Source organism: Copadichromis virginalis, linkage group LG16, assembly GCF_057382275.1.
Source record: "Copadichromis virginalis isolate Kocher_CV1m ecotype Utaka linkage group LG16, C_Virginalis_male_GT1.1, whole genome shotgun sequence".
Classification (NCBI taxonomy): Eukaryota; Metazoa; Chordata; class Actinopteri; order Cichliformes; family Cichlidae; genus Copadichromis; species Copadichromis virginalis.
The window spans coordinates 10732720-10748485 of record NC_140633.1 but is presented as its reverse complement, the minus strand read 5'-3'; the positions used below and the strand labels follow the sequence as shown (position 1 = coordinate 10748485).

Below are 15766 nucleotides of genomic sequence, written 5' to 3'. Positions count from 1 at the left end.
CTCTTCCGCTTAATACCGGAAGAGGCGCCAAAATTGAAATTTAGTTCTTTCTGCCGATATAGAAACGATAAACAAACGGCCTTTGAAGGTCTGACGTCGGTTTCAGAGTAACTGAGTGCGCTTTTGCTCGTGTCGGACTTTTGCCTGAAAATGGACTCGACTACACAATTCTTCAGGAAGCTGAAAAAGCTGGCAGTGACTCTGGAATCTGAGACTGCCAAGCTCCAGCTCGCATTTGAAAACCGCAACAGCGACGACGACGAGAGCGGTGAGAAACACGCTGACACACAGGCTGCTTAAATCGCTTACAGTGAAGTCATCGCACATATCTCAATATGAATTCTTTTCTATTTCAGAAAAGACAGCCAGAGCGATGCGAGCCTATCATGAACTGAACTGTGACGTAGGGAACCTGAAGGTAAAAGTTAGCACGTCTTTTTTTTTTTTTTTAAATTGCATCTAAAGGTGGCGACATATACACAGGTTAGCGCGACAATGCAATATTTTATCAGCAGCTGCAACAAAGATCGTTAAATGCGTTATGTAAAATTAACCAAATGCATTCAAAAGTCCTGCACTCAAAATCTTACTTTAGGCAAACTTTGTATTTAACATATTAAAGGTAGAACTGTGGTGATGCACGATTATCTATTACACTTTTACATCCTTTATACTGTGGCTCCCAACTCAGAGACAGACCCTTTCAAAAGGCCAAGATAAATGTGGCTATTCTCTAATTATTGCCTTTCTTTTAAATACAGTTTGGCCTGCATCGTTATAAAAGCAAGTCTTGTCATTTGAAATGCCTGAGTGCACTTGTTCAGAAGGCATAAAAATTAAATTGCATTTCTGTGCTGTGTAACTGCGTACAAAACGCTATTGATTTTACCTACAAAATTACTACCCGTTATGTATTACTGCAGGTAAAACCATTTTGCTATTGTTGAACTCTCCACTGAAGTGAGAATAATATAAAGTCTTTAGCTGCCAAAGGTTTTCCACGTCTTTGACTTCTGTTAACTTGACGCTTATTTCAAGCATCATAAGGAATATCTGTGTGTCATTTATAAACCGATTATTCATAGCAATATCTTTATTGAAGACTAATATTGTAAATTGGTCGGGCGGTTCATTTTTGAATGGTGAGTGCTCATCACTTCTAGTCTCTTCTCGGGTAGGGACAGATCCAGGATGCCTTGGCTCAGCAGAAAGCAAAGAATAATGAGGCGAGCAGCTTCATTAAGGCGTGTAGAGTAATGGACCAGAAAGTCTTCAAGGACATTGAGAGGCTGAAGAGGCACTGCGAGAACTATGGTTACCAAGCTCCCTGTGACACCCAGAGATCAACCAGTAAGTATTAACAATGGCAAAACGACTACATAACACTGGTAATCACGTGTAATGATTTCTTTTCACTTAAAAGAAAAGCGACATGCATTTATGGTGTTCTTATTGTGACTTTTTCTTGTATAGAGCCTAAAGATCAGGCGGAGGAGGCTAAAGATGAAGAAGCAGATGACGACTCAGTAGAAGAGGAAAATCAGGAGGAGGATGGAGGGAATCCTTCCTCAATGGCTCCAAAACCAGAGCTGCCCAACACTGATGTGCTGCGAACTCCACAGCTCTCTGATTTTGGTTTGTCTGAACTGCACCTAAGGAGAGTTCTGGCTGGGACTGAGTGGTGTTCAGAAGTTCCCCCAATGCCTGAGATGAACCTTCCTCAACCCTCACTCAAAGCATCTCTACCATCGCCCATGCCCATTACCCCCAAATGTAACCTGCGAATGGATGACTACGAACTCCAAACACCCCAGATGCACGACTTTGGCATCACAGAGCACACAATGTGTCTGAACAATGACTTCACCATGAATCTGTTCAAGAAGACTGAGAACCAACCAAGGTAGAGTGGTATGAACTATAATGACCCCTGTCGGCCACACTCAGGATTTGTAGTGTTACTACTGCAGGTCCTTTAAGACTTTACTGTGTAAAACTGCTTTTTCCTGCTTTATGAGTCTCTTCTTGTTCAACAGACCATTACAGGACACAACTGAACCACCAGTGAACGGTTTAATAGACAGTTTGCAGACTAAAGGTATGAAACTGTCAACCTCATAGCTCTTCTTCACCCCACAATAGGTGACTGTCATCTACACTCATGGAAAAGAGAAAGTTTTCACAAAACTCTACGCTGTCCTGTTTAAAAACTAAGTACGCCCAATGATTCAGTACTTTGTAGACACGTCTAGATCCATAACTTGAAGTAATAACTTGAAGTAAATATACAGACAATAACTTGAAGTAATTGTCTGTATAACTTTATCAGTCTGTCAGTTTGTCCTGGAGAAATTTTGGCCCACTCTTCTTTACAACATCAAGTCTGTGGCCATTTATGCACCGCTCTCTTAAGGTCTGCACTTTGATTGTACCATTGTTACACATTGATTCTTTTCTTTGTCAGCCATTCTGTTGTTGATTTGCTGATATTCTTGGGATCGTTGTCCTCTTGCATGACCCAGTATCAGCCAAGCTTTGTCTGTCGGACAGATGGTCTCACATTTGATTCTAGAATCCTTTGGCATACAGAGAAATTCATGGTCGATGAATGACTTCAAGGTGTCCAGGACCTGTGTCTGCAAAACGATCCCAAATAACCACCCTGCCTGAATGCTATTTGATTAGCTGCTATTTAAGATCTTAGTTTCTGTGGAACGGTGTACTCACCTTTTCACAGGACTGAACAGAGTTCAGTGAAAACGTTTTTTTCACACAAATGTATAAAGTATACATCTTTAGTAAAGAAATCGGATGTCTTTACTATTCAGGAAACAAGATGTTTCTCTTCTTCAGTTGTCTTTTTCTTGCATGACTTTATCCAGCACTTAGTTTATGATCAGATGTTTCCCTTTGCATTTATTTTCATCTTACATTTTCTAAACAGTGTTTTTTCGAGTGTTATAAACTATTTAAAATATCTTACTATTTATTTATTAGTAAGTTGTAAGTAATCTTATGTCATGACATATTCTGATGCCTGTTAATTAAAAAGTGCATGTTTGAATATGGTTATGTTTTCATTGTCTTAAGTTTAATAATGATACAAAATCCCCAGCGTTTAGCCAGTGGAGACTACAAGTTTCCACATCACACTTGTGCAGATTTTTTCACTACTTGGATCTGAAAAAAAAGTGTACTGAACATTTTGTTCAGCGAAATCTGACGTCCAAAAGAGAAATAAAAAAACACTGACCAAAACGAGCTTTTCATAGAAAATGATCAGCTTTAAGTACTCGGGAACTACATTTGTTTTTATTAAACAGCTCAAGGCTTTGTCAGTGCACCATTTTTCTATCTGAAATGTTGCTTGTTTTTCAAAGATGCCACCTGAAGGTATTAAAAATTCTATACTATGTATTTAAAATACCTAGTATTTTGAAAAATAAAAGTAGCACATGTAGAGAAACGGCACCAGGCTGTTAAGAGAAAGCACTGCAGTGAAATGGTTCTAAATATCTTCCTGTGACATTGTTTTGATTACCTTCAGCTGAAAAGCTGGAATCACCAGAGCCGCCTGTGTTTTGTACCCCGGGATTCAAGATCAAAAAGACAAACGGTCACTCGTCTCCAACTGCACAAGGCACTGGTGTCCCAGAATTCCCCTGTCACCCTGGCAACCTACCTGCCACACCCGAAGTCCCAGCATTTCAAACGCCGTACGTGAACAGACTAGTCAGTACCAAAAAGGTAAGAAATAAAATGTAACTGTGTGTGTTTTTGTTTCTGACATTTTAATTTCACATCACCTTTTTAATTTTTTAGAGCACACAGCAGCCTGAGCCATCCGTTATGCAAACGGATAATGACACCCAGACCTTGGATCTTCCATCCCCACCTTGTAACAGGGCAGCTGGTTTCAAACGCACCTGGGAATATGATGTGCCCGATATATCCACCACGGGTTTAGAGGACAAGCAGTTGCCAGTGATGCCCAACCTAGAGTCTGCTTTGGGAAATTCTTTACAAAGCGTAAGACGAACAGGAAAGCATTTACTTTTAACCAGAGATGCTCACGGCTTTATGGCAAACAAAATGACAAGTCAGATGTAATACAGTGGGGCAAAAAAGTATTTAGTCAGCCACCGATTGTGCAAGTTCCCCCACCTAAAATGATGACAGAGGTCAGTAATTTGCACCAGAGGTACACTTCAACTGTGAGAGACAGAATGTGAAAAAAAAAAAAATCCATGAATCCACATGGTAGGATTTGTAAAGAATTTATTCGTAAATCAGGGTGGAAAATAAGTATTTGGTCAATAACAAAAATACAACTCAATACTTTGTAACATAACCTTTGTTGGCAATAACAGAGGTCAAACGTTTACTATAGGTCTTTACCAGGTTTGCACACACAGTAGCTGGTATTTTGGCCCATTCCTCCATGCAGATCTTCTCGAGAGCAGTGATGTTTTGGGGCTGTCGCCGAGCAACACGGACTTTCAACTCCCGCCACAGATTTTCTATGGGGTTGAGGTCTGGAGACTGGCTAGGCCACTCCAGGACTTTCAAATGCTTCTTACGGAGCCACTCCTTTGTTGCCCGGGCGGTGTGTTTTGGATCATTGTCATGTTGGAAGACCCAGCCTCGTTTCATCTTCAAAGTTCTCACTGATGGAAGGAGGTTTTGGCTCAAAATCTCACGATACATGGCCCCATTCATTCTGTCCTTAACACGGATCAGTCGTCCTGTCCCCTTGGCAGAAAAACAGCCCCATAGCATGATGTTTCCACCCCCATGCTTCACAGTAGGTATGGTGTTCTTGGGATGCAACTCAGTATTCTTCTTCCTCCAAACACGACGAGTTGAGTTTATACCAAAAAGTTCTACTTTGGTTTCATCTGACCACATGACATTCTCCCAATCCTCTGCTGTATCATCCATGTGCTCTCTGGCAAACTTCAGACGGGCCTGGACATGCACTGGCTTCAGCAGCGGAACACGTCTGGCACTGCGGGATTTGATTCCCTGCCGTTGTAGTGTGTTACTGATGGTGACCTTTGTTACTTTGGTCCCAGCTCTCTGCAGGTCATTCACCAGGTCCCCCCGTGTGGTTCTGGGATCTTTGCTCACCGTTCTCATGATCATTTTGACCCCACGGGATGAGATCTTGCGTGGAGCCCCAGATCGAGGGAGATTATCAGTGGTCTTGTATGTCTTCCATTTTCTGATGATTGCTCCCACAGTTGATTTTTTCACACCAAGCTGCTTGCCTATTGTAGATTCACTCTTCCCAGTCTGGTGCAGGTCTACAATACTTTTCCTGGTGTCCTTCGAAAGCTCTTTGGTCTTGGCCATGGCGGAGTTTGGAGTCTGACTGTTTGAGGCTGTGGACAGGTGTCTTTTATACAGATGATGAGTTCAAACAGGTGCCATTCATACAGGTAACGAGTGGGGGACAGAAAAGCTTCTTACAGAAGACGTTACAGGTCTGTGAGAGCCAGAGATTTTCCTTGTTTGAGGTGACCAAATACTTATTTTCCACCCTGATTTACGAATAAATTCTTTACAAATCCTACCATGTGGATTCATGGATTTTTTTTTTCACATTCTGTCTCTCACAGTTGAAGTGTACCTCTGGTGCAAATTACTGACCTCTGTCATCATTTTAAGTGGGGGAACTTGCACAATCGGTGGGTGACTAAATACTTTTTTGCCCCACTGTATGGCTAGATTTTATGAAAGGTTGGTTAAATAAAATGAACTGTAATCTCCAGAAGGGAAACTTCCTTCTTATAGTAACAGACTAATATAGCTTCTAAAAAAATGTTTTCAGTCCATCATAATATATCAAAATATTTTTTCACCACAAGAAATTTTTAAGAAAAAAGGTGTAATAAAAAAATTAAAAGCATCTTACTAGCAAACAAATTCTGTTGTTTTACATGAAGTCAAAAATGAGCTAAAATTGCTCATTTGATTTTCATTCCTGTGCACAGATGAGATTTATCAAAATGTGAATGAAACATGTTTAAAGGTCAAAGTTTTTCCTGTCATTTACAGAGCAATGGGAAAATCCTGAAGTTCAGCGAGAATGAAAAGGTGGCTAAGGAGCCCAATGTCAACAGCCTGGAGTTGGATGGACTCACCCAGGAGTTCAGCTTGGGGACACCTCGTATAAGAGCACACTACCAAGAGCCAACCACCCCGGAGATGCCAGACCTGAGCTCTGTCACACAGGACATCTGTAAAGTTAGTCTTGTTTAGTCCCATAAAAGCACTTTTGAAATCCATAGGTTTGCTGTTTGCAGATAAATTCATGTTCCTTGTTGACGTAAATGTTACATAACATTTATAATTTGTGAAATTTCCTCTCGTGCTCTTTCCTCCTATTTTGTAGCTTGTGTCCCAGGCTCAGTTGAAGAAGACAATGACAAATGAACACCCACCTGTCAAGCCTGACAAAAAGAAACACAGGTAGCCCGTTATAAAATAAGAAATATAGATATAGGTGGCAATATTTAATTCATGAACTCTAAATTAGTAGCTTTTATTGTGTGTCCATTCCAAAGTTGCAGATCAGGCTGGTGCTCGGTAGCAGAGAAGAATATTAATGTAAAATATTAGATATGAGATATCATTTGTATATATTTTTAATAAATGTTGAACTTTTGTGTTGCTTATTTCAGTCTCTCCTGATGAAATATGTGTTAATTTCTTTATTTCACTCAGTTTTATCCATTCTTACATGATGCGTGCCTGCAGTCTTTCTTTCAAAACTTTGATTGTGACGTGTCACCTTCCATCCATTCCTCTCCCAGATCTGCAAGTCTGCCTGAAGTGTCAGAGAACGAGTTCCAGAGTTTACCGAGCTACCTGAGGCAGATGAGCCTGAACAGCCTCAACCAAACGGTTCACAACATCAACAATTTCATGGCAGAGTATCAAGGTCAGTGTTATATTTGTGCACAGGGTCATGGATGAATGCAGCTCTTGTTTAAACAGCTCCGGTTATGGAGGATGGCTGCGCCCTCCATGACTCTGGTTCTACCGGAGGTTTCTTCCAGTTAAAAGGGAGTTTTTCCTTCCCACTGTTGCCAAGTGCTTCCTTATAGGGGGTCCTCTGATTGTTGGGGTTTTCTCTGTAATATTGCAGACCTTTACCTTCCAATATCAAATACCTAGAGGCAGCTATTGTGATTTGGTGCTATATTAATAAAACTGAGTTGAATTGAATAGCTTTGTAACTGTAGTGGAGAAGAATGTAATCATACATTAATGTACTACAGGACACACCACAGTCAAGGTGCGTGAGAAACGGAGACTCTGACGCAGCAGTTTAAACTTCTCACTGAGGCAGTGGTGTTGATGTCGTGGTCAGTAGTTTAGAAAACACCTGTGATCTCACACACAGTGGTTTTCAGATTGGCTGCAAACTTGGAAAACAAATTATCTTGCTGGTTTGACTTTTGTTCAGTTGGATTTGATTACTGCAGTTACACTGGACTTCCACAGATTTCCTTTATTAAATCAGAGGAGCGCTTCCTGTTTTAAAAATAGCGTCCAGTAGTTTTCACGGTTATGCTGAAATCCTTCCCTGAATAAAGCTGTCATCCTCTGTTAGTTTGGACTGTTAATTAGCAGCAGAGGGTGCTATTTGCATAAGTAAACAACCAAATGGGAATGAACAGGTCTGTGCTGGCGATGTTTCCCTTGGTTACTCAATGGGAGATCATCTATAATCCACCCCGTTGTAGTTACAAACATGAGAGGTTAAAAAATGGTTTAATTGTTTAAAAAAACTGAGCTTCTAAAGTAACAAGAAATCTGGATTCACAGAAGCTGCTTTCGGCTGCTTCCTTGTCACAAGCGGGTGCCACAGCAGGTAGCGCTGCCTGTTTGATTTGGCAGTTTTACACCAGATGCCCTTCCTGACACAACCCCAATGAGAAATTAGGATTCATAAACCTGTCAAATTGTTCCTGATAGCAGCAAGAACTAGCTGTACTGTGTTAAACTTTTAGATTGCTTCAGACTGATTACACAATACCATCAGGGAAGCACCTGATCAGACTGAAATCTGAGGATTTGTCCCATTTTTAAAATCAAAGCGTGGGGACATCACATATAATATCTGTATACGACCAAGCCTGTCATCATATTTCATATTTTCCTGTCATATACATACTCTTACAATAGTAGATGCTCATTTTAAACACGACCAGAGTTTCAAATGATGTCGGTGATCCTTGTAAGCCCAAACGCTCAGGTTTCAAACTGCTGTCTTTTCACTTGTGTTTTTCTCATAAGAAAATATCCATTATATGCTCTTGTAAGGCGCACAGCTCTGTTTGTGAGGAGCATCCCATGAGAAGAAAGTTGGCTTAAAAGGAAGTGGCCTTGGGAAGGATGGTGGTGAAGGAGGGAAGCTAAAACTGCTCCTTTCACTGGATGAACTGTGGGGGCTGCACAAAGGGCCACATTCAGATAAACAGTTATTTAAAGCTGTGAATCATGCAAAGTTAACTTGATGTAGTCCAAAAATAAACATGTCAAGCTGGAAATGAGCATATTAGGTCCCAGCTGAATAGATCTACATCGTTTTCTCAAAGTACACACGGTCATATAATGGCTGTATCCACTGTTGTGCTTTCAGATAATTGTTTATACTCAGTGCTCAAGATAACAGTATGATATTTGGAAAGTAAACAAGAGATGTTTGTTATTTCTCTGATTGCAGATCTCTTGATTAAAATGTCTCAGGACATTTGCTACCAGCACCAGGCTGTTCATCTTTATTGTTAGCAGAACAGTCAGTTTGTTTCTTTGCCTGGTTTCATCAGTTTTACATTGATCTGGCTTCAGTGAGGTTTCAGCTACAAAATTACCATCATCAGTTACATAATTGGAATTGTATACCAAATAGATTTCCTCCAGTTTAAGCCCCCGAAACGTTTCAAAAAGCCAGATTTTTACAGACATGGTGTGTTTGTTATTTTAGCGGTATCCCAGCAAATCGTCATGTGAACAAGCTCTCATTTCTCTAATCTGTCCCTTTTCTGTGGCGCCCTCTGCAGGAGAAACAACAGAGTTTCAGATGGAGAAGCTGAAGAAGATCATCAGTGTCGGAACCAAGGCCCCCGTATACATCCTCTGTCTCACAGAGCTCAAGAGACTGAAGCATGTGAGAGGAGACCGGAACACCTCTGTGTACAGACTGATCACACACATCTAAAGCTTGTCCATCCGTTGGCGAAAATCTATGTGATGTTAAGCACTTAAGCTGCAGGCAAAGATTATCTATCAAGTCAAACAGCAAAGAAAAACATACATTATGAGAAGAGTCCCAACAAATGAACTCAATCAGAGAAAGCAGCTATCCTTTATATTGTATATGGTTTGTGTTTTGATTGTAAATAGTACATGGACCTGTGAGTCAATAATTTGCATTTCCATGGTTGTATGCAATAAAATGGAAACTGGTTGTTTAGACAAGTAGTACAGATTCGTATAATACATAAAGATATATATTGAGACATTGTTGGATTAAAAAGGCTAAACTTTTATCAATAGCAAGCTCAGTCTTCTGCAGCGGGAGTATAACACATGACTTGCAGTAACCAATGGGTGTTAATAATTCAGCCACATGAATATGCATTGTCAAACTATAGATGGTTTATCCATCTACCACAGCTCACTTTTAATTGTCCTTACCCATTTGTATAAAGTTAAATAAAATAGCAAATGAGACTGTTAATCAGAAAATCCTGAACTTTTATTGCTCATTGCTGTGATGTGTTGCATGTGACTACTACTATCTTGATCTTTAACAAATTGGTAATTGGCTTTTCAAATATAACTAGTGAGTTTTATCTTTGTGCAGTCTAAACACACTTGTATTGAAATAAGCTACTGTATCACAGTTGTGTGCTGTGGATGAAAGCCAAGTACTGTACTCCAGTTTCAGAGCTGATTAACAGAGGGATCTAATAAGCTACAGGTATATTGCATCTGTTTTATACTGTCTGTGGTTGTTTCCAGTTGCTGTGGTTTGTTTTTTCCTTCGTCATGTTCATTTTCGAAAATTAAAAAAGAGCAAATTAACCATTTGTGTGATTTCGGGACATTAGCGTTTCTGCTTCTCGGCGTGAGTGAAGATCGCATTTCAATGACGTCGTCCCGAGATGGTCCAATCAGAGTGACGAAAGCTAACGGCCGTTGATGACGGAACTACAGTTTTTTTGTCGCCCTCTGGTAGACCACCATTTTGGGAGTCAAAACACCCAGCAAACTGCAGCGCACACTTCCACGCTTCTCCGTGGCCTTACTATGGTTCACACCTGTGTGGTGGCAGGCTGCAGGAACAGAAGGACACCAGGCACCACCTTATCTTTCTACCGTTTCCCACGGGACCCCGAGAGGAAGCAGCGCTGGATAGCTGCTGTGAACCGAGAGGGCTGGGTGCCGAACGACGGCAGTCGGCTCTGTAGTACTCACTTCATTTCAGGTATGAAGGCAAAACCACTCTGAACCCTAAAAGTGTCCCCCTGTGTGGGTTTTTTGTTTTGTTTTGTTTGTTTTTAAAGTAAACCAGTTCATACTGATGTTGCTAGGCTTCCACATAAACACTCGTGTCTAGAAAACCAAGGAGTTTGGGTTTTTTTTGCTGTCAGTGCAGTGTTGTGTTCAAAGGTTGCATGAAGTCAGGAGGGACAGTGGCATAGTCGGTGTAACTGCAGCGGGTAATAAACATGTTTAGGTTCACTATCACATAGTAAAAACCCTCACTGATTAAAATGACTGGAAAAAGGCGGTGTTTGTAGCTGTAAGCCTTTGAATATCTAAAAAATAGCTCTACGAAACTAAGTTCAGATGGAAATAAAATGTAGCATTACTGCAATTAATTCAGCTGGGATGGGTTATAAATTTTGTTTACTAAATATATGAAAGTAGATGCCGCTAATGGTACGTGGTATTTTAATGCTAGGTTTGTTTTGTTTTTATTGTCTGGTGTGTGCAATCTTTTTGTGTGCAAAGATTTTCATGCTTAAATTTTGTTTGTAGAGGAAAAATTAATTAGGGATGTACTGACTGAACAACAGCAACTGTTTGTTATTTTATGTATTGCACGCTACAAAATGAGAGAGCACTCTAAATCACAAGTATCATAAACAGATGAATTTGAATTAGATTCTTTTTTTTCACATGCAGGTAAACAGGTGAAGAATCCGCGCTCTCCGGATTATGTTCCTTCTGTGTTCACGGCGGCTCCCTTATGCCCAGAGATGAAGGAGCCGGGTGCCTTAGAGATCGTGGACAAACAGGAAGCACGGGTGGAGGCAGCCAATGCCTTGCTGTTCCTCCAGGGCCAGGGCATGTCTGCGGTGGATGAACAGGGCCAGGAAAAGCATCCTGAGGTGAAGGAACAGGAGACCACTGCAGAGGAGAGTGCCTCCTCCTCCCTCAGCACTGAAGATGATGATGATGACGATGACGACGAAGATGATGATGATGATAATGATGATCAGTCTGTGAGTGACAGCAAGAAAGGAAAGTTTGCCCAGACATCTGATGTCCCGGTGAACTTTGATGACATCTTGAAAGCCCTGAAGAGGGAGAATCAGGCCCTCAAGGAGTCTGTGGAGAAAATGTCTCTCTCAGAGAACTCCTTAAGGAATGATGCTGAGAAAGTGAAGTTTTACACTGGTTTACCCAACTACTTTGTCTTAGAGACAGTCATGTGGCTGCTGGCACCTCACATGGATGGAATGAAAAACGTCAAGCTCTCCAAGTTCCAGCAGCTGCTGCTGACACTAATGCGTCTCCGCCTGGACCTCCGCAATCAGGACTTGGCTTATCGCTTTGGCGTGAAAGTCGGCACAGTTACCAGAACAGTTCACCGGATGGTCAGCATCATGTCCTCTACTCTGGTGCCAACGGCTGTCTTTTGGCCCTCCAGAGCTGAGCTCCGTAAAAACCTGCCAGCTGCGCTGCGAGCCTCTCACCCTGACTGCGCCGTCATCATAGACTGTTTCACCGTGCCTTTCGAGGACCCGGTCTCTCAGGGGGCGGGGCCAAGTTATAACGTGTTTAAGTATCTGATTGGCGTGGCTCCACAAGGCGTGGTCACTTTTGTCTCTAGGGGTGTGCTGGGAAACGTCAGTGACAAGAGCCTGGCTGAGGGCTGTGGATTCTTGTGCAAGCTTCTCCCGGGCGATGTCGTACTGGCAAGCCGTGACCTGGACATCGGAGACTCCGTGGCAGCACGTGGAGCCTTGTTTAAAATTGCTGACAGCTACCAGGGAGAAGCATATGGGAGAACAGAGGGCTCATTGCTGGCTGATCCTTCCTCTGAGACAGTGAGCGTGCAGAGGCATGTGGAGAGGGTGATCTCTATGGTAAAGCAGCGGTACGCCATGCTCACGGGCCCTGTCGAGAGCGCCTTCACCGCAGCCTCTGAGCGCACGTCGAACCTCTCAACCTTTGATAAGATTGTGCAAGTTGCCTGTGCCTTAAACAACCTGTGCATCTCTGCTGCTCCACTCGAGTGATGTGTAGACAAACGCCTCGTGCTCCTTTAATGCTGATCAGGCTCTTCAGTTCCCTTTACTGCTTTGGACTGCACTTCTTGCTGTCCCTCTGTGTCTATGTGTCGACACTACATCATGACTACAGCAAATAGATCTATACTTTTCCACTATACTAACTTTCAATCTATGTCACTCCTTGTGATCTGGGTCAGTTTATACTTAGCAATAGGACCATTTCTCCAAATACAGAAACCACATTTCTGAGATGTGATGTCATTAAGTTATGCACCTCCCCTCACAAAGAATGGCTGACTTGCAAGAATTTATTTTGTTTAGGCTTTGGGTGAAAACTGAGTAAAACCCTTATGAAATATGTCTTTATTAGCTACTTGTAAATGCTGAAGTATACACACTGCAGTTTGGGTAATGCATTTCCACTGATCCCACATCTCTGACTGTTAAGTGTGTCTTCCCCATCCCTGACTGTAGTTACCAGATTACATCCATCTGCTGCAGAGAAGTGGCATGTTGCTTAAACCTTTTTTAATTTTTATTTATTTTTTTGTTGCTTCCCTGCATCTAAATCAGGAACTGTGCACATAGGAATATGCATAGAAAGAGGTTAAAATAACAGAAATGCCAGACAAAGTAGTACACCGTAGTACTCCTCGGCCACAGTGTCTCCTCTCTGTTCACAGTGCAGGGACAGAAATGTCCTGTGGTTTGTGAAGGAGTACTGGTTGTAAACTCATCGTTTTTGGCATAGTCACATTTTTGTAAGCCAGGTACTTTTTATAGCAAGAGTACAGTCAGCTGTGATGATTAGCTACAAGTTGGCAATTCGAGCACATCTTGGAATGGCAGATGTCTTCAATGTCTTCATCAGCAGTGATTTGCTGGTTTTGCAGGTTTAAAAAATAATAGTAATGATGATGTTGATGAACAGAAAATTAGACTTTAGCTTGAGCTGTATACAGTGATTAACAATGATGTCCATTTTTACTGAGCCACGTGTTTAGGTAATTATTAATTTTCCCAAAGTAGTTAAAGCTCCTTATTTAATACAAAAATCTCAAAAGAATCATCTTTTGTGTTGGTGCAGAAGTAAACAGTATTGCTGACATGCTGTTGAGCCTGAAGAAACACATTGTTAGATGAGTACATCAGCTACATTTAACATGTGGATTCATTCTCACTGGTTTGTCCTCTCCTGTGGGAGACTGTGACAGGCTTTGGTCCATGAGCACGAGCCACAGCAGTAGTTATGATACAAGGCTGCGGGTTATTTCCAGAAAGGTTACCCAGCAACTGAAATTTTGATCTTTTTAAAGGGTTTGACCTTTCAGTAATGTAGACACACCAACTGAAAAGTTTCTACTGATATACAGTATATCTGCATTTTTTTTTTAATTTGAAGATAACCCCTCTGATTATTGAATTACATATTTTAGTAGTGCTGCTTTGCTGGTGCCTTAGTTTGTAAAGCTGTTCCAGATCAGCCCATATTTTCTACAGATATTTATTTTGACATCATGCACTATTCTTTGGACTTTTTCCTGGTTTGGTCCCTAAGCCAGATGTGCATGATGAGTCAGCATCTGTAGTCAACAAGGTCTAAATGTGTGTTCCCATTGTTTTGTTGTTTGTTTGTTTTTAAGGTACATCATTCTTGTGTGCTCAACCTTCTGCCAAAACTAATCTAAAGTCACTACACTTATACTTATGTTTTCTCCTAAGGTTTGAGGGGCTACAATACAATTGGCTCAGGGCCCAAAAATGAATTGGGAATGCTCCAATAACAAAGACTACACTTAAGTTCAGGTGCTGGGCTTTAACAGGTGATGCTTCATAATCGGTGTTAGGTTCAGAATGTGCCTTCTGTTCTCAGACCCCTGGATATCCCAGACAACAGATGCTTGTCTGTCTTTTCTGACTGGTCATGTTTTGGTTGACACTGTATTGCTCTGGGGCTTCCATAAGGACATCTAGCCACAGTATTTAGTCCACTTGCCTGCTTTTCTCCCCTTCAATTAGCCATGGTGTTTGGCACTGCTGATGCTCTAAACAAACTATAAAAATCAAGTTAATTAGCAGTACTATGGGTTGATATATTTCTTCAGCAGTGCATGTACTTTGGATGAACACATGCTTCATTTTTTTTATTTTTTTTTATTAAGTCTTTGACTGAGTAGACTGTATCTGCAGACCTTGCTTGCTCTTTTATGGAGGGAGCGAAAAGCCCCCTTTTTTGACTGATTAAAATAGTCTTACAGGCTGGTTTAAATGGTGTTTGCCCGTTCCTAAGGTAGTGAGTGGTGCTGGAGGACTGTTATCAAGCAAGGCCAAATACCAGTATTAATAGTAGTTAAAAGGCTTTGTGAAACGACTGTTGGTTTATTCTGTCTGTATTTAGTTCTTACATGCATAAGAACAAAGTCAATACTTCCTATTTGATGTTTTTTCTGCTCTAAAATAAAAGAGCTTCTAGGTTGACATGTATGAAAGAAGTTTATAAACTCATGTTCTCACACTACATTGCTGTTTGACATTATTGTTACGGACGCATGTGCTTCCATGATGTGTAAACTCCTGAAGGTTTCCTGTTTAGTTTCTCTTTTAATATAGCTCCTGTGACTGAAAAAATAAAGTTGTGGAATTGCATCAGCTTACCCAGTACCCAAGAGTCGCCGTTATGTTATTCTGTGTGTACGTGTAAAATATTGAAGCTCTGTGCTGTACGTGTTGTCCTGTGATAACTGACATTATTATAACGTTTTATTTGCTTTCACACTGAGTCATTGGTAAAAACTATTTCCAAGGCCGGAGAGGGGTGACTGAGTAATGTAATGTGCAGATATACTTTATTTATCAAAGGGAAAAATGCTTGGAGGAAGCTCCGCCTGTGAATATTTCAGAGGAAGGAAATCAAGACATCTCACTCCGTTGCTTTTTGCAGTCACTGCAGCGGTGAAAACCACAGCTCGTTACTACTCGCTATTGCACTGACAGCGTAAACTAGAACCCCGCAGTTCTGTTTCTATACTTAACTCGTTATTAAAATCAAAAGTAAAACTTACTGATGCACTTCAACAAAAAAAGATTTGTACGACGCCGAATACACAAAAACATTTTTAATTTTAATTTGTTCGCAAACGGTAATAGCACCTAGCTAACAACGTGAACGGAGTGAACGGCAGTTGCCTAATAGACGATCTTCAGGTCCGCTGACGTGCGTTGGT

General features: G+C 41.2%; 3 protein-coding genes across 3 annotated transcripts in view; 2 read left to right on the top strand and 1 right to left on the bottom strand.

Moving 5' to 3' along the window:
• The window catches only part of LOC146690274 (uncharacterized), a 300316-nt gene that overhangs the window by 240733 nt on the left and 43817 nt on the right, over positions 1 to 15766 (bottom strand). The gene's annotated exons all lie outside the window — the stretch shown is intronic.
• ska3 (spindle and kinetochore associated complex subunit 3) lies at positions 15 to 10102 on the top strand. Its single transcript, XM_085435276.1, has 11 exons — positions 15 to 268; positions 357 to 418; positions 1179 to 1350; positions 1474 to 1903; positions 2037 to 2098; positions 3548 to 3747; positions 3823 to 4029; positions 6061 to 6249; positions 6398 to 6474; positions 6819 to 6946; positions 9075 to 10102. The coding sequence occupies exons 1-11, from the start codon at positions 151 to 153 to the stop codon at positions 9230 to 9232; spliced, it is 1803 nt and encodes a 600-aa protein (XP_085291402.1). The 5' UTR covers positions 15 to 150; the 3' UTR covers positions 9233 to 10102.
• On the top strand, positions 10206 to 15203 carry LOC146690276 (uncharacterized). Its single transcript, XM_085435277.1, has 2 exons — positions 10206 to 10504; positions 11209 to 15203. The coding sequence occupies exons 1-2, from the start codon at positions 10219 to 10221 to the stop codon at positions 12546 to 12548; spliced, it is 1626 nt and encodes a 541-aa protein (XP_085291403.1). The 5' UTR covers positions 10206 to 10218; the 3' UTR covers positions 12549 to 15203.

Bases quoted from the DNA above. Each gene is read 5' to 3' on its own strand.
- LOC146690276 (XM_085435277.1), top strand. From the start codon at position 10,219: ATGACGGAACTACAGTTTTTTTGTCGCCCTCTGGTAGACCACCATTTT. The intron at 10,505-11,208 runs GTATGAAGGCAA...TTTCACATGCAG, and splicing joins TAGTACTCACTTCATTTCAG to GTAAACAGGTGAAGAATCCG.
- ska3 (XM_085435276.1), top strand. From the start codon at position 151: ATGGACTCGACTACACAATTCTTCAGGAAGCTGAAAAAGCTGGCAGTG. The intron at 419-1,178 runs GTAAAAGTTAGC...CTTCTCGGGTAG, and splicing joins GTGACGTAGGGAACCTGAAG to GGACAGATCCAGGATGCCTT. The intron at 1,351-1,473 runs GTAAGTATTAAC...TTTCTTGTATAG, and splicing joins TGACACCCAGAGATCAACCA to AGCCTAAAGATCAGGCGGAG.